At 35.3% G+C, this 20561-nt stretch overlaps 3 protein-coding genes across 3 annotated transcripts; 1 reads left to right on the top strand and 2 right to left on the bottom strand.

Annotated features, from left to right (window-relative positions):
- Positions 1–2421: 2421 nt before the first annotated feature.
- LOC118487295 lies at positions 2422–4894 on the top strand. The gene is made up of 5 exons (XM_035983996.1): positions 2422–2583; positions 2666–2730; positions 3170–3284; positions 4325–4371; positions 4496–4894. The coding sequence occupies exons 1-5, from the start codon at positions 2490–2492 to the stop codon at positions 4745–4747; spliced, it is 573 nt and encodes a 190-aa protein (XP_035839889.1). The 5' UTR covers positions 2422–2489; the 3' UTR covers positions 4748–4894.
- Positions 4895–12104: 7210 nt separating this feature from the next.
- LOC110912414 (calcium/calmodulin-regulated receptor-like kinase 2) lies at positions 12105–16721 on the bottom strand. The gene is made up of 8 exons (XM_022157103.2): positions 16450–16721; positions 14605–15030; positions 14281–14434; positions 14052–14178; positions 13876–13961; positions 13708–13779; positions 13410–13613; positions 12105–12554 (listed from the first exon to the last, which is right to left on the bottom strand). The coding sequence occupies exons 2-8, from the start codon at positions 14928–14930 to the stop codon at positions 12258–12260; spliced, it is 1266 nt and encodes a 421-aa protein (XP_022012795.1). The 5' UTR covers positions 14931–15030; positions 16450–16721; the 3' UTR covers positions 12105–12257.
- Positions 16722–18092: 1371 nt separating this feature from the next.
- LOC110912413 (vegetative cell wall protein gp1) lies at positions 18093–19742 on the bottom strand. The gene is made up of 2 exons (XM_022157102.2): positions 19523–19742; positions 18093–19132 (listed from the first exon to the last, which is right to left on the bottom strand). The coding sequence occupies exons 1-2, from the start codon at positions 19692–19694 to the stop codon at positions 18291–18293; spliced, it is 1014 nt and encodes a 337-aa protein (XP_022012794.1). The 5' UTR covers positions 19695–19742; the 3' UTR covers positions 18093–18290.
- Between the last annotated feature and the right edge of the window lie 819 nt (positions 19743–20561).

Here is a 20561-nt window from a genome sequence, read left to right as displayed (position 1 = left end):
TGTATTGACTTTTATTTTAACGTATGTGACAGGTGTTTAAGCTACTAGCGTGCTAGGGAAGCGAGGCAATAATAAGCTTCTAGGAGCCTGTGACCTTAGGACAGTGTCCACGTACCTGCCCCAGGGCCATAATTATCTGTAGATCTTGTACTGGCACCTGTAGTCAGTAAGATTTACGAATAGCCGTCTAGAGGTCTTAAAACAATATTTACTTTCGGTCTGTAATAATTAAGGATTTGAGTTGTCGAAACAGTTCCCATATTGTTTAGCTGATTTCTATGATAACTTGTTATTGTTTGGGACACGGTATGGGACGTGTTATATAACTGAATTGTATGATAGTTGTTGTGGAAACTTCTGAACAATCTGTTTCGCTCAGTGCCGCGCCCCGATGATTCCGCCATCGGTTGGGGTGTGACATCGACCTTTAATATCCCTGGCTCCCTGCATAATTCAATCTGGTGCCGCCCAAATGCCCAATACACTATTGGGTTATTTTTTTAAGTGTTTGGACTAACTAATATTGGGCTACCATTTGGTTATTTAGGCCAATATATTCAGAATTATTTGGGCTTAATATCAGTTTCTAAATTTTTTTTGAGGGGTGTCCTAGTAGTTGTTGAGGGGTATCCTTAGTATAAAAACCGGAAAAAAATTTTTTTTGTTTACACTACCGGTTAAAAGTTGAGCCATAGCCCGGGCTATGCCTCCGAGTACACTAGGTCCGCCCCTGGGATGAAGTCCATAGCTAAAATGTCTAAAATGAGTTATGGGATCATACGTATATTCTTTATAAACTTATCATCCTTGTTATCGATTAATATGAGATCCGTCTAAACTGTTACAAACACGCCTTTTAGAACTCATCATCCCTCATAAAGTTTATCTACCATCCTAAATGTTACGAGCGGTGATATTTGCGCATGTCCCCTCTTAATGCATCCATGATATGTCCTCTCAATGCATATTTGACAATAGAGTCTTTGAAGCAAAATGTTGAGTAAAAACTTGTAACAGGATTGGGTAATGATTTGAGAAACGTATATAGTCTTTTCATTGCTCTATTCTCAAGTTTAATAAACAAAAGAAAAGAAAAGAAAATGAATTAAGGAGAGAAAAAAAATGAGTAGAATTTTTTTTTTAATTAACTATCATGTTCCTCCTGAGTTTAAAGGAAATGAAAAGAAAAATAAGGGTTTTATGTGTTAAAAATCTTTTCCTTCCGAATCTCTTCAATTTGAAAGGATTCACAATGAAGGAAATAAACATAAGTTTTCTTTTCCATATATATCTCTCTCATTCCTTAAAAAAAAAAAAACTCTGGAACACGACATTTTTTGATATCCCTCCAAATCCTCTCTTTTTGTTTATTAAATGAAACGCGGAAACACAACATAAGTTTACACCACAACTGGTTAATAAATTATATATATTTTAAAATTTTATGATGGACGATGTAATATCTATGAATAATCTTATTTCTTTTTTCTTGTTAAAAGAAAAACATAAAATAATAAGATCCTCTGTGCAAGGTTAGTTAAACTTTTCATAATCATTTTTTTAACCGTCAACAAAATATAATGGCAAAAGACGACCTCATACGCCCGCGACCGTAATATGTCACCCGAAGGGTCATTGCGACAAAACACGTTATCATCAGATTCGAACTTAAGACCTATTGTCACAAACTCAAATCTTCACTTCTTCTCCAATACCAATTGAGCTACAACTCATCGGCAAATTTCTATAATCATAGATGAAAAAATATATACGGATCATATATTTTACGCTAGATGTACAAATTGATGTGAAAACATAACAATAAATTAGTTTAACAGCTGAAAAAAGAATATTTTTCTTTGATCTTACCTTCGTCAACAATTTTTTAATTTATAGAGTTAAATGCTATTTTAGTCCCCGTGGTTTGGGTCATTTTGCCAGTTTAGTCTAAAGGTTTCATTTTTAACCTGTGGGTCCAAAAAGGTTTCACAGTTGCCATTTTAGTCCACTTGGTTAACTTCATCCATTTTTTCTGTTAACCAGAAGGCTAATTTGGTCATTTTGTATGTAATTCTGTTAACTAAAATGACAATTCAGCCATATAAAATGACCGAATTGGTCTTCTCGTTAACAAAAAAAATAGATGAAGTTAACCGAGTGGACTAAAATGGCAACTGTGAAACCTTTTTGGACCCACAGGTTAAAAATGAAACCTTTGGACTAAACTGACAAAATAACCCAAACCACAGGGACTAAAATGGCATTTAACTCTAATTTATATATGTGAACATAAAGTTTCTTAAAGGTGTGCACATTTTAAGAGAACATATATTTTAGTGAAGACAATGTTTGAACTTTGAACCCCCACATGGTGTTTTCCATATAATCGGTTCCGTTCTCTTTTACACCAGAACATCAGTCTCAAGTCTCAACACCCAACTTCTAGTTCAGAAAAAATAAAAAAAAGATAACCCCATAAATTGTTAAGCATGATGTTCATAAGCTTTGAAAGCTTTGTACTTGCTCATCTCCTTGTTTCATTTGCACTCCAAACTCTTTCTGTACATGGTGCTCATTATCAAGGTACATCATACTCTCTCTCTCTCTCTCTCTGTCTCTTCATTGTGTTTTTTTTTCTCTCACATAGTTCTTGTCTCTTTGCTAGAAAGGAGATTATTTGAAGGAAATCTGATCAAAGAAACTCATGAAAGTGATGTATCTTTCAAAGAGGTATCTAATAAGGGTTTTAAACCTTAGCTAATGACACTTTTTTTTTGTAAAGCTCATGATCTTCGTCTCGAGCCGGCTTGAACTTAAAAAAAATAATCTGACTTAACTACGTTTGGTTCACATTTGATTCATTTTCTCCGATCACAATTCTCGTTCGCTCGAAATGTGTCATTATAATCATTTCCATGTGTAAAGATCATAAGCAGAAAGTAACTTTGTTAACAAAAGGGCACGATTTAGAATTCGCTTTAGGGTCCTAAAAAGTAAGACTTTGAGAGAATGAGATCTTATGATCATCAGTGTTAAAAAATAGTAAGAAACTAAAAGAACTAATTAAATGTGTATTTTCTCTATTTAAACTTTGCTTTTATATTGATATACCTCACAATATATACTTTGGTGTTTAGAAGGAGAAAATTAATTATTATTTGATCAACAGGAAGTTGCTAAAACTTTGGGGATTTGTAGCGGATCAAACGCAGTTAGAATTGGAGGTAGGAAAATGGGAATGGTATCGAAGGAAGACGGAGAAATGGTTTCAGGATCAAGCAAAGGTGAAGTCCATAAGTTGAATGTAGAAGAAGGTTTTGTTGATTTTACTGCTGATTATCATATGGCAAAACACCACTCTCCTAGGAATAACTGAAAACAGGCAATAACTTATTGCTAATTACTGTCTGTATATCTTAGTTTCATCATAACCAGATCCTTCTTTAACTTTTATACTGTATGTATTTTGTAGAAAAATAACCCTTTTATAACATAATATATGCTAAATATGTATTTTTATAACTTTTTTCTCTAGTATCAGCTTCTTAAAAATTCGTTACAAGTATTTAAATTTTTTAGGTTTATTTAAAAATTTTAGTTATAAATAGGAGTAAAAACAAGTCAAGCTAAACTCGAGCTTAGATTTTTAATCATTTAAAGAGAAGTCGAGTTCGGTTTAGAGTAAATTTAGAAGCTAAATCTTAGCTCCTTTATTATACAAATATATATTATTTACTTATAGTAGACATAATTATTATATATATATATATATATATATGATATTTATAATTTTCTATATTTTATTGAACAACAAATGCAATAACTTTTATTATGTCATTATATACTACATTACACATATTTTTTAATCTTCTTTGTTTAACCTTGTAAAGCTATTTAAGTTCACGACGAGCTAGACGTGAATCTGTAATATTATAATAGTTTGAAGTTAGCTCAAATTAGATTCGAGTTCGTTTAAACTCTCAAGCAGAGTTTTTAACAAGTTGAGCTTGACGGGTAATTCAACTTACTTACACCTTTATTTGACACTATGTATTTGATCTTAAATTTAGTTTGTCATGGTTTCGATGACATTGTTTACAAGTTTATTTTAAATTTAAATCAGAAAGCTGAAATTATAGTTATTCTAACTTCAGAATAAAAACATTTTGGATTTATAGAAAGTATATTATGATATTTGAAACAGTCCATAAAATATGATTTGATGTATTTAGTATTAAAGTACCTTCAGCCTTAAAGTTGTGTTAGATTTGGATTGTATGTATAATATTATATGAGAAACTAACATGATATATTTGATGAACAGACAAGAATGCTTCAAAGGAAGGGCCACAAGAACTCTTAAAATACCAAGTAATCTATCATTTAATTCACATGAACAATTATTGAGACTTGTGTGCTATTGTTATAATACAAGTTTTTAACTACATACACTAACTATAACTATAACTAACACATATCATTGTTCTCTACACAGGGACAAGAAAATACATTGAAGAACATGACAATAAACCCTAGCCAAAGTTCCCTAAAACAAGGTTTTTCTCGTTCTATCGCAAGTCCCTTGAGTTTTAACACAAACAAGATCTATCCTCATGATGATCGTGAATGGAAAAAACCACTTGAAGAGACCGACAAGACGGTTATGCAAATGATGAGAAGGGATTACAGCGGCATGAAGAGGCCTCGTCGAAGGACTCCGATCAACAACCATGAGCCTCAAAACTAGCTAAATCTAATAGGGAATTGGTTTAGATTTTAAGCTCATGGTCTCAACTTCATAATGGAAAATTAAGCCAAAAGAAGGTTAGGTATTGGCTCACAATTTTGCTCCCCTATAGAAGTGAAGTCACCTAACATATATATACATTAATAATTAGCAAACCAAAGAATGTTATTAATTTTTTAGATTTTCCTGTTTAGTTTTTCAATAGAAGAGGCATGAAACGTTTTGCTAGTATTTTGTAAATGATATATGTATGCGTTTTTAATTTCATACATAAAAGTTTGCTAGTTTTTTTGAGATCATGTAGCATTCACTATATGCTTTAAAGGTTGTGTTTTAGGCTATGCAGTTATAGCGGCCCAAAATCGAATAGCGGTCAAGGTCCGTTATATGATATATAGGTTATAGCGATGGTATAGCGGTAATTTTTATACCATGCATAATTTATGTATATATATATATATATATATATATATAGGGGGAGGTTCATTTGAGAAGAAAATTAAATTGAGAAGAAAAAGAATAAAGGGTACAATTGTAAAACATTAAATAGTTTTTTTCTCATCTCATTTATTATTATTTTTGACTAATTAATTAGTCATAAAGACTATCATCCTTCACAATAAAATTTTTGCTTACACACATCAAAATTTATCCTACACGTTTTTGAAATTTATCCTACACATACTGAAATTTATCCTACACAACTCGTAATTCATCCTACACACCTCATAATTTATCCTACAATTTAAATTAATTTTTTTCTTCATTGAATTTTTTTTTTTTTGAAAATAAGTTACAAATTTAATTTAATTAGCTATTAAAAAGGAAGAATAACAATTAATGATCTATCTAATTTTACCAATATACCCTTATACCCATATTAAATGCAAAAACTAAATTAAGTAAAATGAAGCATTCTTATTGGTTAAAGATTGTTCTTTTTTATTCTTACAAAAAATTTCTTCTCATTTGAACTCTCCACTATATATATAAATATATATATATATATATATATATATTTGAAAAATGTTAATAGTAATATCAAAATTCATAGTAATATCATTCCATTATCAAAAACCTCTTCCAAATCAAATACTAATAGTAACTTTGAAGTATTTAATTTAAGAATTAACACAATCAAACACCGTTACTGCTATAACCGCTATAGGCCACCGCTATTTGGACTGCTACACACCCTGAGATCCGCTAACCGCTATAGCACCGCTATTAACTGCTTAGGTTTTAGGTTGTGACCACATCTTATCTTCTGAGGTGTGCGACTTAATACTTGGATTTAGGAGTTGTTTGTTTAGATCTTAATAAGACTCTTAATGGTTCAGACATCTTACTAGTTCAACAATTAATTGTTCAGACTGTTTGTTTCACAAGCAGATGTCTGAATGGTTCAGACATTTGCCTCTGAATGGTGAAACATTATATTGAGTCTAAATGGTTAAGACCTATAATCTGAATTAGTCAGACATTTGCCTCTAAACGATTAAGCATTATATTTATTCTTAATGGTTCAGACCTTTTACTGGTTTAATACTTAATGGTTCAGACCTCTCCTCTTATTGATCTCAAAAACTTTATTATCCAATTAAATTCTCAAATGCAATTCTTACCAGCTACTCTATTTCTATATAACTTTATTATCCAATAAAATCAGAAATATAAAACTAAAAGGTCACTAGATTATTAGATTTCCTAAAAATACCCAAAGACAAAGGGAATTCAATGTTTACTCGTATGATGATAAATGGGTATGTATGTTTTGGGTAATCAGGCTCGGTATTACATATTCCCATACCAATTGGCGGACCCAATAATTATTTGTTGGGGGTGCAGATGAATGGTTTAAGCATATTTTCAGGGGGTGTGGTCGGCTTTTTTGCCTAAAAAATACACAATTTATTTCAAGGGATGCGCCCGCCCACCCTGGGCTTCACCTAGTTCCGCCCTTGCCCATACCCATATATAATCATGATTTTTTATAACTAATCTCATGTTAGGTCTTATACACGAATACCTGTCTCATTCGCTATACTGAATATTTCGGGTTTCAGATTTGCTCATCGAGTTCGTTTACAATTCATAGTTGGCAAATTTTGGTTTGTCTCACATAGGATGATGATGATGGTAGAACCTCAAAAGGGTTATAAGAGGTTGCATTCCTTAGATATTACTTCCTTAGCAACAAGGAAGAGACGGAGAACTCAAAATGACGCAACACACCCTTTGCGTTGTGGCTGTGGGTGATGAGCATAATGTAATGTCTTGATGGCGTACTTTGCACTTTGCACGTACACATCACTGCGAGTCACCTTTGTATTATTTGAAGGTTGCTACGAACTTGGTTTCTTTGATGGTTGGTTGTCGGTAGGAACTTAGTTGCTACCTATGGAGGTCTTGTTGCTGGCACAAACTTGCAATTGGTACCGAAGGTGCGCTTGCTACTAATGGAAGTTTGTGGGTTGGCACAAACCAGTTGTTACCGATGGGTCCAGTTGGTGCCCATGAGATGCTAACGGGAGATGTTGCTTCGCATCTAGTTACAAGCAATCATGGTGGTACATGATTTGGCATCTAGTTCTTGCAAAATTGAAAAGTCACCATGGTATGTTCGGCCAATTCCGTAGGAGTATGCTTGAAAGGTTTCCAGGCATGAATCACACATGTTGAAGTGGTCTCACTTTGGCTATGAATACAACATCGCGCTCTTTCATTTTTTAACCAGACACAAATCGTAAAAAACAAATATAAACTTTCCAACTCTCTTCCCTTTTTATGTACTAGAAGTAAAAACACTTTTGTTGCTATAAAAACAAAGGATTTGTATCCAAAAAGCAATGCTCTCTAAATCAACTGAGTTATCACCTCTATGGCTCTATGTGCAAGAGTTGATTAACATTCTACATGCGTTGCTTCATTGTATCTTGGGTGACAGTATTAGATATTAAACTTAATTATCTAAGTAGTTTATTAACGTTATGTATTATGTTATAATGTATATAATTTCGATTAGGTGCGAACATAGTTGAAATGGTATGATGAAACCTTGGCACCGTTTCATAAATGGTTATTCCCGCCAATGTTTAATTGCCGTTATTCAACCGCCAATATCATATGTATATATATGTTGTTACCGGCAACTTATTCCGGTACCAAGACAATTTCATTATTCTCTCGAATTGTCCAACAAACTGTTTCTCCTTGTTCTTTCCTTTCATACTCTGTTTTTGCACTTAATCTTCATACACTATGCAAACCAATTCGAATGTCATTTCTACTTCCGCTGAAATGCAACCTGATGTCCAACAAAGTGGTATCAGAGCCACGGTTAAGAAAGATGGTTTTATGCAATCTACATCAACGATACTGCCATGTGATCACTGCACCGAAGAAAAGATCGAAAATCAAAGGAAGGAGTCACACGTTAAACTTTGTAATTACTGTCATGAACCCGAACACCGGCCTTCAGCGACAAGAAGCAGAAGATGATTTCTGACAGAAAATGATTGTCACCGGTACCGAAGGCGGATTATGGGGTGATATATGGTATGTCTGTACAGTATTTAATCATCACTTTGCCGGAAATCTAAACGTGTTTAAACGAATTAAACACATGGTTGGGGTAGAAACAAAAACCGGGGAAGATAACTTTCTATTTATCCGGGGTGTAGGGGCTGTAGAAGTAAAGTCTGGGAATGAATCATTACGTATTCAAAGTGTATTTTATACACCAGAGTTAGATCGTAATGTCTTAAGTATGGATCAGTTAGTATTACAAGGATGTACTGTTAAGATAAACGGCGAAAGATGTAAGATATATCCGATGTTTAGTGCTTCGGTTTCTAACACCATGAATGAAGTCACCGGTTTAACGAAGGAAGAAGAAATAGGAATGAAAGAAAAACAAAGGGTAATTAATCATAGTTCCACAAACAAAGAATACAAGGCAGATTATCTAAATTCATATTTCGAAACCCTACACTTATCATCACTTGAACCTGATTGGAATGTCATGATCATTCAAGCAATGGAATTTCATGATTTCACTAACTGTAAATCACTGTTAGACATGTTAGATGATGGGGAATTTGTGTTTAAATATAAGCATGAATTAGAGATCAAGTTTGAAGAGATGTTAGGATGGTTTATAAAGATCAAACTTGGAATATCTACTCGACCAATTCCACCATATTTGGCTGATAATAGAAAGATCGATTTGCTTGATTTATACATGGTTGTGAAACGAGATGGAGGGTACAAGACTGTGACAAACAACAACCTCTGGGAAGTGGTGGCTAAGGATATGGGATATGATTATAATGATAGGGAGTTAATGAGAATTATGTATGCAATGTATCTGGATGTTCTAGTATATTACTACAAGTTCAAAACTGTTCAGGGAAATGTTATGGAAAAGAAGATGATTAAAAGTGATGAAGGTCGCTCTGTTAATGACCGAGAAAGGAGTAAGAGCGAAGGCAATGCTCAAGAAGAAGAGACACTCCAACACTATGCTTTGTTTGCTGTAAACGATTGGCATGGAATGAAGAAACTTCAGAAGAGGCGTCGGTTCGATTTCAAACAGGCAACGAAAGCAGTGGATGAAGCTAATCAAAGTGTACTCCAAAGATCCACCAAGACCTAATTAAGTTTAGGGGAGTGTATTAGATATTAAACTTAATTATCTAAGTAATTTATTAACGGGGTAAACTGCCATTTTGGTCCCTGTGGTTTGGGCACTTTTGCCATTTTAGTCCAAATCTCAAACTTTTTAAATCTGGGTCCCTGTGGTTTCACTTTTATTGCCATTTTAGTCCAAAAGTGAAATTTTGCCAGATTCACCTAAATAAACCCTCCACTTTTGTCATTATCCACAGGGGTATTTTGGTCATTTACGTTTTATTATAAACTAATTATCACTTAAAATTAATAAAATTAAAATAGAGTAAACCGACAGTATAAAAGGCATCTCCTTCCCCAAATTCACCCTAACTCAAACCCTAATTTGTGTGCAGATCGAAAATGGTGGCGTGTTCATGTGGAGCCGATACCCAATTGCGAACATCCTGGACAACACAAAACCCTGGTGCTGTAATCGCTGTGTACGGAACACTCTGCACTCTCTCCTCTAAACACTCTGCACACACTCTCTCCCTCTAAGCACCCATCTGTTTCTCTGGCACAATTCCGGTGGGATTGAAGTCGTGTACGTTACTCGAAGTGGTTGATTTCTCCCGGAATAATTTCTCCGGTGAGTTACCCATGGATTTCCGGTCGAATTCCTGTGGTGAGAAGGGTTTTCGTCTTCAAGCTCCACTGGTGAGTTTACATATAGTTTTTGGGCTTCGATGTTACCCAGATGAAATTGTTGTGAAATGAGTGATTTTTCTTGAATTTTTGTCAATTGGGTGTGATATAGGTTGTGGGTTTTGTTTCTTTACTGAAACTATTGGTTTATGAGTGGTAGTTAGAGATGGTTAGATGAAATTTTGTTTGAGTACTAATTCATGAAATCTGCAAGTGATTTTTGTTTGAGTTTACATATCGCTGGTGATTTTTAATGGAGGTTTCTTTTTATGCTGATGGGTATATGATGGAAGTTGACTTTGACCCGATGAAGATGCAGCAAATGTGAAGTTACCATTGCTAACATCCTCTGATCTTGAACCAAAACTAAACACGCGTGTGCCACCACTTTCTTGCCTCCCAGAGGTTGCAGTCGAACTCACATCAGAATCTAGCGATGTAACCATAGTATCACAACTATGGGTTAGGGTTTTATTTGGGGAAGATGATGTGCTTTGATCTTTGAGAGAAATGAATATTAATAAGGGTATTTAAATAAATTAATAATGTATTTAATTTAGTTTTTTAATTAAGAATAAATTAAATGAAAATCAGTTGGACAAAAATACCCCTGCACAAAAAGACAAAATAGGGGGTTGCAACAATAAAAAAAGAGTTTTTGAATTTTGGACTAAAATGACAATAAAAGTGAAACCACAGGGACTCAGATTTAAAAAGTTTGAGATTTGAACTAAAATGGCAAAAGTGCCCAAACCACAGGGACCAAAATGGCAGTTTACTCTTTATTAACGTTATGTATTATGTTATAATGTATATAATTTCGATTAGGTGCGAACATAGTTGAAATGGTATGATGAAACCTTGGCACCGTTTCATAAACGGTTATTCCCGCCAATGTTTAACTACCATTATTCAACCGCCAATATCATATGTATATATATGTTGTTAACGACAACTTATTCCGGTACCAAGACAATTTCATTATTCTCTCAAATTGTCCAATTCAAATGCCATTTCTACTTCCGCTGAAATGCAACCTGATGTCCAACAGACAGTTCACCAATAATATGTTCCACGTTATTGTTAGACAGGTGGTATAATTGCTTGAAGGACACATAGAATTGAACTCGCCGAGAAGTAACTTTTAAAACTTTTCAATACCCTAAGACTATGGGGTGTGGGATAAAGACCCTCAGGACACATCAGAGCCACGTCAGATCCACATCAGTTAGGGGGCTTTATCACGCTCTTCCTTAACTTGTAGGGTGTGAGATAACGCCTCATATTAAACAAAATTAAAAAAAAAAAGATTTTATTGGATGAAATGCATGTGGGCCCCACCTGAACACAGCTTCTTCCTCGTTACCATGGTGGTGGAAAACCCATGGCGCCCCGGTTTAAGTTGCAGGGTGTGTGTGGTGGCGCCCGCGGGGGGGGGGGGGGGGGGGGATCGGAGGTGAGGACGTGAGGTGGCACGGTGGCGCTCTCCATACCCTCCGGCCTAAAAGCAACACGCAATGGCCATGGGCAATGAGCGTAATGTTGCGTTTTAATGGCACACTTTGCACTTCGACATACGCATCATGCTGAGGCACCTTTCTAATATTTGAAGGTTGGCTCATCGTTGGTGCTAACTTGGTTCCTACAAATGGTAGGTTTGTCGGTGAAACCTTTTGTTGCTACCTATGTAGGTCATGTTGCCTGCACAAACTTGCAGTTTGTACTGAAGGTACAGTTGCTCCCAACGAATGCTTGCGTTGGCACAAATCAGTTGCTACCAATGGTTACAAATGAGTCCAGTTGGCGCCTACGGCCCCACTTCCAGTTGTCTGATCAAGTTGATGTTGATAGAAGTTACAGCAAAAAAAAACTCGGATCTTGGATCAACACGTATTTGTTCAATGTGTACAAGCGACCAGAAACAAGGGGCTAACATGTAGTTCATTTATTTATCTATCGCAGTGGCGGATTTGGAATTTCTATACCGGTTACTACTCGGATGTTACTCTTCAAAAATGTTCGATAAATCGACACACAGTGAATGTTGTATAGGTAAATATCATAAGAAACAAAAAAACAAGTATGGAATATTATATAACATGGTGTTAAACACCTGGTGCGCCCAACATATACTCTTTCCACCAAAAATCCTGCAACCGGAGGTTACATACAACTAACAGATCTAAATCTTTCAAGATTCAGCAATGCTTGTCATCTTTTTCAACTGATTTTGCTGTAACTCAATGCGCCCAACAACCTCCGAGAACTCTTCACTCGCAAACGACATTGTACTATCTTCCCTAACCAACCGCCTTTGTTTTAGCCTCGCTATAGCCTGTGAAACCTCCCCAATCGAAGGCCGTTTTCTTGGCGTCTTATGCAAGCATCTGTTTGCTATTCGTGCCAAGCTTCTTACATCTTCAGGATCATACTCACCGACAAGCTCCTTGTCGAGAATCTCATCGATCCCATCTGAGCTCATAGCTGCCTTTAATATTAAAAAAGAAAAAAATATATATTTTATACCAAGAAACATTCTAAAACTAGAGATGGCAATTTGATGTATTATCTAAATTTAAAACGGGTCAGATAACGGATCGAGATTCGGGAGTATATTTAAATGCTTACCGCTTCCTAAATCATTTTACTAGCAAAAAAGATTATTATTTTTTTACGGGAAAATTCCAAGAAAATGCACTATTAACTTACTTATTTTGACATAAACTCATTTTGACATGTTACCCAACAAAGGGGCGGAACCACAATATAAGCAGCCGTAGCACGGGCTACGGCTCAACCCCATATTCGCAGTGTTATTTTTTTTCGTTTTTATACAAAGGATACCCCTAACCATAAAAATAGGATAGTATAACACTGTAAATCTAATTCTTTTTCCCAAACATAATTGTTAATAGCCTGTTAAGCTAGCCATTAGCCCAAGACCCAAAATAATAATAAAACAGGTCCATTTATATGTTGATTATGGGGGCGGCAATGGGCCTGTTTTATACACAATCGAATGGACCCGAAATTTTTGAACAATGTCATGGTTTGTGCAGTCGAAAAGGATTTTTTTCATAAAGTAAAAGTGGACGACGTGGTAGAACGATTTCAAGCTATGAAAAAAAGATGACAAATCTATTAGATATTTGTTTTACTTCATTTACTTATTGTCGTTTTTTTAATATTGTATGATTGCGCAGTAAAAACTTTTTTTTTGGATACCTCTGATTTAATACGCTAGTTCCGCCACTGACCCAACATGTTTGACCCGCTCATTATGGCACCTCTATGTAGAAAAGTTACATGACATGGAAAGAGATGGTAATAAGTAATAACTTACTAGATTGACATATTCTATGAGATTTTGTTGTGGGTGAATGGCGGTAATGAGTTCAAATAAGATGATCCCAAAACTGTAGATGTCACTTTTCATTGTGAACTTGTTTGTGGATATATATACAGGATCGATGTACCCGTATGTGCCTTTAAGGCCTGAATTTCTACCATCAAAAACCTCTTCTTTCGATAGACCAAAATCAGCAACCTAATTAGTAGCACGTTTTCTCGTCAAATACGAGCCATTTTCACAACATAAAAGATAACGAAAATAAAGAATATGGCTTTAACAAAATCTTTACCTTGGCTCTCACTAAGTGGTCTAGCAATATATTTGCAGACTTCAAGTCTCGATGTATGACAGGTGGAACCGCCTGCTCAACGTATATATGCACGTAACATAAGCATAAGCGCCCATTTTTTAACATGTAAGACTACAAAATAGGACAAAAGGGGGTAAAAAGCCGAACCCCATCATGAAGATACTCTATTCCATGTGATATATCGAGGGCAATTTGAAGTCTTTCTTGCCAATTCAATGCTCGTTTTTCTTCACCTACATGTGGATATAGAACAGGAAAAGTTCTAAATTTGTGGAGCTTTATAAAATGAGTATAAACAAGAAGGAACGTGTCGTTTGACGTACTATATAGAAAACTTGCGAGGCTTCCGTTACTCATGTATTCATATATTAACATGCGTTGTCCTTTATCTACACAATATCCGACTAGATTTACCAGGTTTCTGTGGTGCAACCTTCCCAGAAGAGATACCTGCAACAAGTAAATTATAATTCGGTGAACATGTGGAATAGATGCTTAGATCTTGCAATGGTCAGAAGGTAATTTGGGAAATTTCAACAAGTCGGCGATTACCTCGGTTTGAAATTCTGTCTCCCCTTGTTTGGAGTCAGCAGCAAGAGCCTTCACAGCAACGACTTCACCAGCAGGCATCGTTGCTTTGTATACTGGACCAAAAGACCCTTGTCCCAAAATGGTCGTAAAGTTTTTGGTAGCTTTTTGTATGTCCCTGAACAAGTTATTGGCTCAAATAAATGCAATTTTCCAGTAACAATTTTTTTTTTGGGGGGGATTGATAATTTTTTTTTGTGTGTGTGTGTGTGTGTGTGGGGGGGGGGGGATCATAATAGCCGAAATAAACTATATTAAAAAAAGATTAAAGGTTGTAAAACGACATACTTGTAAGAATATCTTGGCAAACCAGAGGCTGAAACTAACTGTTCTTTGTTGTTTTTGTTCCATTTAGAGAGCGGGGAAGTTTTTGCAGGATAGGTTACAACTTTAACAGTAACGGAGTTTGGAAAAGATTCACTCAAGACGTTACTTGTGTCTACACCATTTTGGCGTATAGGAAGAGTTGATGCACCGTGATCAATCGCACACTTTCTGAGATGAGCACGCCTTTTGTACCATCTAATGCCAAAGAATGCAAGTGACGCTAGAAAAATGCCAACCGCCACACCAACACACACTCCGATGATCACCAAATCAGCTTTTTGAACCATGTTTCCAATATCATTGTAGCATCAACGATAACATCTTGCAAGAAACTTCAGGTTTTATGTGTCATCACTATGGTAAAATTCAGTTATTCGCTGAACTCCACTGTAAAATAAATATTGGGACAAAACACATGTTTAGTCCAAAAAAGTGATTATTTCAATGTTAAGGAATAAAGAATCTAATAATTAGTTACAATGAGTTGCTTTAGTTATGGTTAGTTAGATAAGTTTCCCCTTTTAAACAAGAAATCCAATTTAGTTATATCAACTACTTACCTAATCCTCAAGATTATATTATTTTGACCCAAATAGTCAAACATTCAGAACAGAATAGAATTTGTCAAACAACACAAAACTGACTATGACAACTTCTAATAACGAAATCCAATTTCGCTACACATCCGAACGTCCCCTGTATCCAAATCGGAATCGTTGATAAATAAGGAAGACAAACCAAGCAACGTGATTATGATCACACAATGGTATAAAATGTAATATACAAGAAATAGTAGATTTAATTATGCACTAATAACATCACTAAGGGGCTGTTTGGCAACTTCTGAATGGTTACGTGCTGAACCAGTAAGAGGTCTGAATCATTAAGAGCCAGTATAATGCTTAACAGTTCAGAGTAGAGGTCTTAACCATTCAGACTCTGTATAATGCTTAACCATTCAGAGGCAAATATCTGAACCATTCAGACATCTGCTCCCGAAACAAACAGTCTGAACCATTAAGTGTTGAACCAGTAAGAGGTCTGAACCATTAAGAGCTTCATTAAGAGCTAAACAAACAGTCACAAACATATCAACAAAAGGGGTAAATTGGGATGAAAAAAAAAACCCTAACTAAAATCCCAAATGGGCATCCTGCGCATTTCGCCGAAGATTGACAAAAATCGCTACTCAAACCTTCAAACTAACATGAACTACCCAGATCACATAAAGGTTGACCAACACAAAATAAACCATCAAACTATATCCAAAACGTTGACAAATAAGGAAGACAGAACAAGCAACATGATTATGATCACACAATGGTATACAATGTAATAAAAACAAGAAATACTAGGTTTAATTATGCACTAATAAACACCACTAAATTTAAAAAAATATCAACAAAAGAGAACCCTAACTAAAATCCCAAATGTGCATCCTACCCATTTCATCGAAAATTGACACAAATCGCTACTCAAACCTTTCAATTAACATGAACTATACAGATCACATAAAAGTTGACCAACACAAAACAAACCATCAAACCAAATTCCTTTTAAAAATCTGCCAATCCAAGAAACACCCAAGTTTGAATTTTCCAAGATTTATCACATAACAATTCTTGATCCCTTCACCCATTCTCTAATCAAATCTGGTCGCTAACTAACTAACTAACTAACAACCAAACCCCAGATCAAGATTTTAAAAACCCACCAAAAAAATCAAATCTTTACTACAAATCAACTACAAGAACACCAAAATTAACAAGAAAAGACACATTTACAGAAGAAAAACGGGATCTTGACCTTTTTTCTGCAGCGGATTGTGGAGAAAATTGTTGAAGAAAGAAGACTGAGTCGGGTGGTTTTGATGGAAAGATTAACTAAAAAGGTGTACCCACTACGAAGATTAAGACAGTATGAAATGAAAATATGAAATTGTCAATTTTGGTTTTGTGTAAAACTGGTTCAACTTAAGACTGCTTGCCACTAGGCAGATTAGGCGTACAAACTGTTTGAATCGAGTTGGAGAAGATACGGACTTCAATTAATGTGTGTGGTTTGTTGTGTTGGTTTTCTCGTCAATTGAAGGTCAAGCAAACAGTTTTCAATTTTTTTAATCAACCTAAAATATAATTTTTTATATTTTTATTTTCAAGCAACCCTTAGACCATGTGTAGTGGTTAGCTCAATAATGCCCTCATCATGGGGCGTTTTCTGACATGTGACAGTCCAGTCAGCATGGGGGCATTATTGGAGGTTATTGCAAAAGTGTTGCAGTGTGAATAATGCCCAATAACGCCCCTTCCAATCATTACACAATTATTTTTTTTAATTAAAAACTTAAAATACTTTATTAAATTAAAAAAATACAATACTAGAAATAAAATAACCTATTCAAAAGTAAAAAAAAACTAATTAAAACTTTAGAGACTGAAATGCAAAACTAAGTAAAAAAATTACATTTCCAAAATCTAATTAAAACTACTTAAAACTTTAGGGACTGAAATGCAAAATCTTTTTTAAAGACTAATCAAAATGCAGGGACTAAAATGAAAAAACTTCTTCTCCTTCCCAAAACCCACATGAACAACTTGGAACTTTTTTTTAAACCACCTTCAATTAAAACTAACTAAAACCAATTTCCTTTGTTTTTTTTAATTAAAACTAAGTATACACACATGGCAAGGTTCAACTGGGCAAAGAAATAGAGTTCCGGCTTTTTTAAAATCACGCCAATCGAATTTTTTCCACAAAAACGCTCAAAAACGTCCGTATGTAATGGGCAAGGGGCGTGTTTTGGTGTTTTTTTTTTTTGAATTTTTTTTAAAAAAAAACGCCCCACTACGGGGGGTCTTATACTATTTTTTTTAAAAGGAGCGTTTCGATCCGTATCGTTCCAACCCTAATCGGGGGGTGGTGGGTGTCGGGGTGATGATTCCAATTCATTTGACAATCAAACACATCAAATATGGAATTGAGATTCCAATTCCAACAATTTCTAATTCAATTGGAATTTTTAAATTTCAAATCCAGTTCCTTCAAATTCTAATTCCTATACAAATTCTAATTCCAAAGCATTTCGTAAACCAAACGTACCCTAATTATATAATCGTTTCTCAAACCCGTCTTGAATACCACATTTTTTTTAAAATGATTACCCGTGAAGTATTTTAAAACTAGCCCATACCCAAATATACATCTATATCTTGTTATGTTATCTTTTCCTTTTGATTTTCTTTTTATTATATTCTATCAAAATCTAGAATGGAACTCATTCCCTTGCCCATTCCTACCATAGCATTAGTCGGCCAAACGACAGTTTTCTATATTTTTAATTCCAACGAAGCTTCACCACTAAAAGAAATTATCCCTTGGTGAAACTCATTTGTTCTATAGTGTTGGTCTATTTAGAAATTAGAATAACCGCATATATATACACACAAGCATTTAAACTCAAAATCACTATATAATATATATGATAACACAAGCTTTTTACAATATAAAATTTATTCATGGAATCATGGATACTCGTAAGTGTCATATATATGATCTATAAGAAAAGCTCAACATGTATGGAAAAGTTACTTCAAAAGATTATAATATAAAGTCGATAACACTAGTATAGTATTAATATACGACAATAATCAAGGGTTGGTTTTCCCAACATGTTGATGTGTAGACGCAGGCGGGACGGGAGGAAATCCCGGAATCAGAGGAGGCAATGGAGGTAGAGGAATCGGGAACGCTGGTGGAGGCGGTGGCGGTGGCGACGGAATCAAACTCGGTATTGGCGGAAAGGGTAGTGGTGGAAACAACGACGCCGGTGGTGGTGACGGGAAAATAGGAGGAAGCAACGACGGCGGTGGTGGTTGGAATGGGAGTGGGGGAAATATCGATGGCGGCGATGGCACTAGCGGCAGTGGCGGGAGTGTGGGTGGTTGAAACGGGTTCGGAGGGAAGGGGAACCCGAATGTTTTTTGATCGGACAATTTATTTTTTTCCGAATGTTTTTGGCGGGTATTGGGTGGTAGGGGAACCCCCGGGAGTTGTGGGACCGGGGGAACTAGGGATGGAATGGGTAAGTCTGGTAGGGGAACCCCAGGGAGTTGTGGGACGGGGGGAACTAGGGATGGAATGGGTAAGTCCGGTACAGGTAGTGGAGGAAGCATCCCGCCACCAGTAGGTGGGATCAAATCCTTCTCGTTACATAATTGCGGTTTGAATGTGAAGAACCCGGCTGAGAAAACATGGGTTCCGGCTTTTTTTGACTTGAAATGGATCTCTGATGAGGTGGCGGTGGCCGCCACCGCACAGTTCTGTTCGTTGCTGTGAATCAATCGAACCGAACACGCCTTAATTTTCTCTGCATTTTTGCTGACATAAGGTGGTAGTTTAGCTTCGAACTCGCCCTTTTCATTGGTCTTCACCTCTTCCTTGAACCTCGGTTTTTCATCATCGCTGCCACACTCCACCGCCACCGTTGCGCCTACACAAGCAATTCAACACCCATTAAACTTTTAGAAAAAAGAAAACAAGGAATTGTGCCCTAAAGGTCAAGGTGTGTGGAAAATGTGTTTTTCGCATTTGGTAGCATCAATTTGGTAGCATCAAGATGTGTTAGAAATGCGTTTTTACTCATGTGGTTAAGTGTGCAAGTCCGTTTAAGGGTAAAAATTTTAGCGAGTGTGTGTTAGTCAAGGGCATGTGACCAAACGTTATCAAGGTGTGTTGTAAATGTAAAGTCTCATGATAAACAAATGTGTAGATTTTAAAGTAGAATTAGAGGCTTGTGTCAGCCGTTGAAAAAACATTAAAACTTAGAAAAATAAAAAAATACAAGAAAAAAAAGAGCACAACGTAAACGAGAAGATGGAACCTGAGATCAAGTGGGTGGATTTGGGTACTTCTTGACGGAAACAGGTGTCACAGTACACCGTTCCGGTAAGAACGGCTGTAGGGTGCTTCTTTTTTCGGTGTCTTGCACCGGAGACACCGTTGAAAGAGAAGCACAAGTATACCAGGAGAATGAATGAAACCCAAGAAGACATTCTGGAAATTGTGTTTGATTTAATCTTCTGGTGGAGAATAATTGGAATTTATTTATAGGGGAAGTTCACGGGCCTTGGACTCATTATGTGAGTCATGCAAAAACCAGTATAACTCCAAACTAAACTAGCAGTGAATATGGTGGTTTTTAAAAACCAAAACCACTGTTACAACATAATTTAGTAGGATAATATAAGTGTATGTTCTTATTGATAAAATAATTTTAGAGGTTATAAGCAACTGATATTTAAAATATTTTTAAATATGGATTTGTTATCAGTTACGGCTTTATAAGAAAGAAAAAGATCAAACATGGTTCTATTTAAGTTAAGGAAACAAGGTAAAACTCGCTTGTGTTATTTGTGGAACTATGTAAAAAAAATATTTTTTTACTTAAAAAAAAACTAAAAATGCTATATTTTCGGTACAACTCAGCTTTCAATAAGATCTATGTTGGAACGTAGATAAAACATAATTGTATATTTGGAACTTTTAAAAATATTAGACAACGAGAAAAACTAAGTTATGTTAAATAAATGTTAAAAATATGATTATAAAATCAAATAAAGGATTTACCTCAGATAACGACATTAACATTTTTCTTAAGATATCACTATCTTGGATAACGATACACTTTATGTCATGAAAACTTTTATCTGAACCAAAATTGTATCAGATATATGAACTTAAACACGAAACACATGTGGGTTAATATGATCACGGCATGTTCCACCTTAGATTTGTAATTTATTTTATGTTGCATAATAACACTTTAAAATAACAAATTACAAAAAAAAAAAAAAAAAAAACACATGAAACGGAAGCACATTTGTCTATTAACTTTAACGAATTACAAAAAAAAAAAAAAA

The sequence above is a fragment of the Helianthus annuus genome, chromosome 15 (genome assembly GCF_002127325.2).
Source record: "Helianthus annuus cultivar XRQ/B chromosome 15, HanXRQr2.0-SUNRISE, whole genome shotgun sequence".
Taxonomy (NCBI): domain Eukaryota; kingdom Viridiplantae; phylum Streptophyta; class Magnoliopsida; order Asterales; family Asteraceae; genus Helianthus; species Helianthus annuus.
The sequence above is the reverse complement of the archived record's forward strand: the minus strand, read 5'-3'. Positions and strand labels throughout refer to the sequence as shown.

What these genes read in the sequence shown, in the direction of transcription:
- LOC118487295 (XM_035983996.1), top strand. Translation starts at nt 2,490, where the DNA reads ATGATGTTCATAAGCTTTGAAAGCTTTGTACTTGCTCATCTCCTTGTT. An exon ending in GTGATGTATCTTTCAAAGAG is followed by an intron (nt 2,731 to 3,169) that starts GTATCTAATAAG and finishes TTTGATCAACAG; the next exon opens with GAAGTTGCTAAAACTTTGGG. An exon ending in AAGAACTCTTAAAATACCAA is followed by an intron (nt 4,372 to 4,495) that starts GTAATCTATCAT and finishes TTCTCTACACAG; the next exon opens with GGACAAGAAAATACATTGAA.
- LOC110912414 (XM_022157103.2), bottom strand. Translation starts at nt 14,930, where the DNA reads ATGGTTCAAAAAGCTGATTTGGTGATCATCGGAGTGTGTGTTGGTGTG. An exon ending in AGACAGAATTTCAAACCGAG is followed by an intron (nt 14,179 to 14,280) that starts GTAATCGCCGAC and finishes TACTTGTTGCAG; the next exon opens with GTATCTCTTCTGGGAAGGTT. An exon ending in TAGAGTATCTTCATGATGGG is followed by an intron (nt 13,780 to 13,875) that starts GTTCGGCTTTTT and finishes TACGTTGAGCAG; the next exon opens with GCGGTTCCACCTGTCATACA.
- LOC110912413 (XM_022157102.2), bottom strand. Translation starts at nt 19,694, where the DNA reads ATGTCTTCTTGGGTTTCATTCATTCTCCTGGTATACTTGTGCTTCTCT. An exon ending in ATCCACCCACTTGATCTCAG is followed by an intron (nt 19,133 to 19,522) that starts GTTCCATCTTCT and finishes TTGCTTGTGTAG; the next exon opens with GCGCAACGGTGGCGGTGGAG.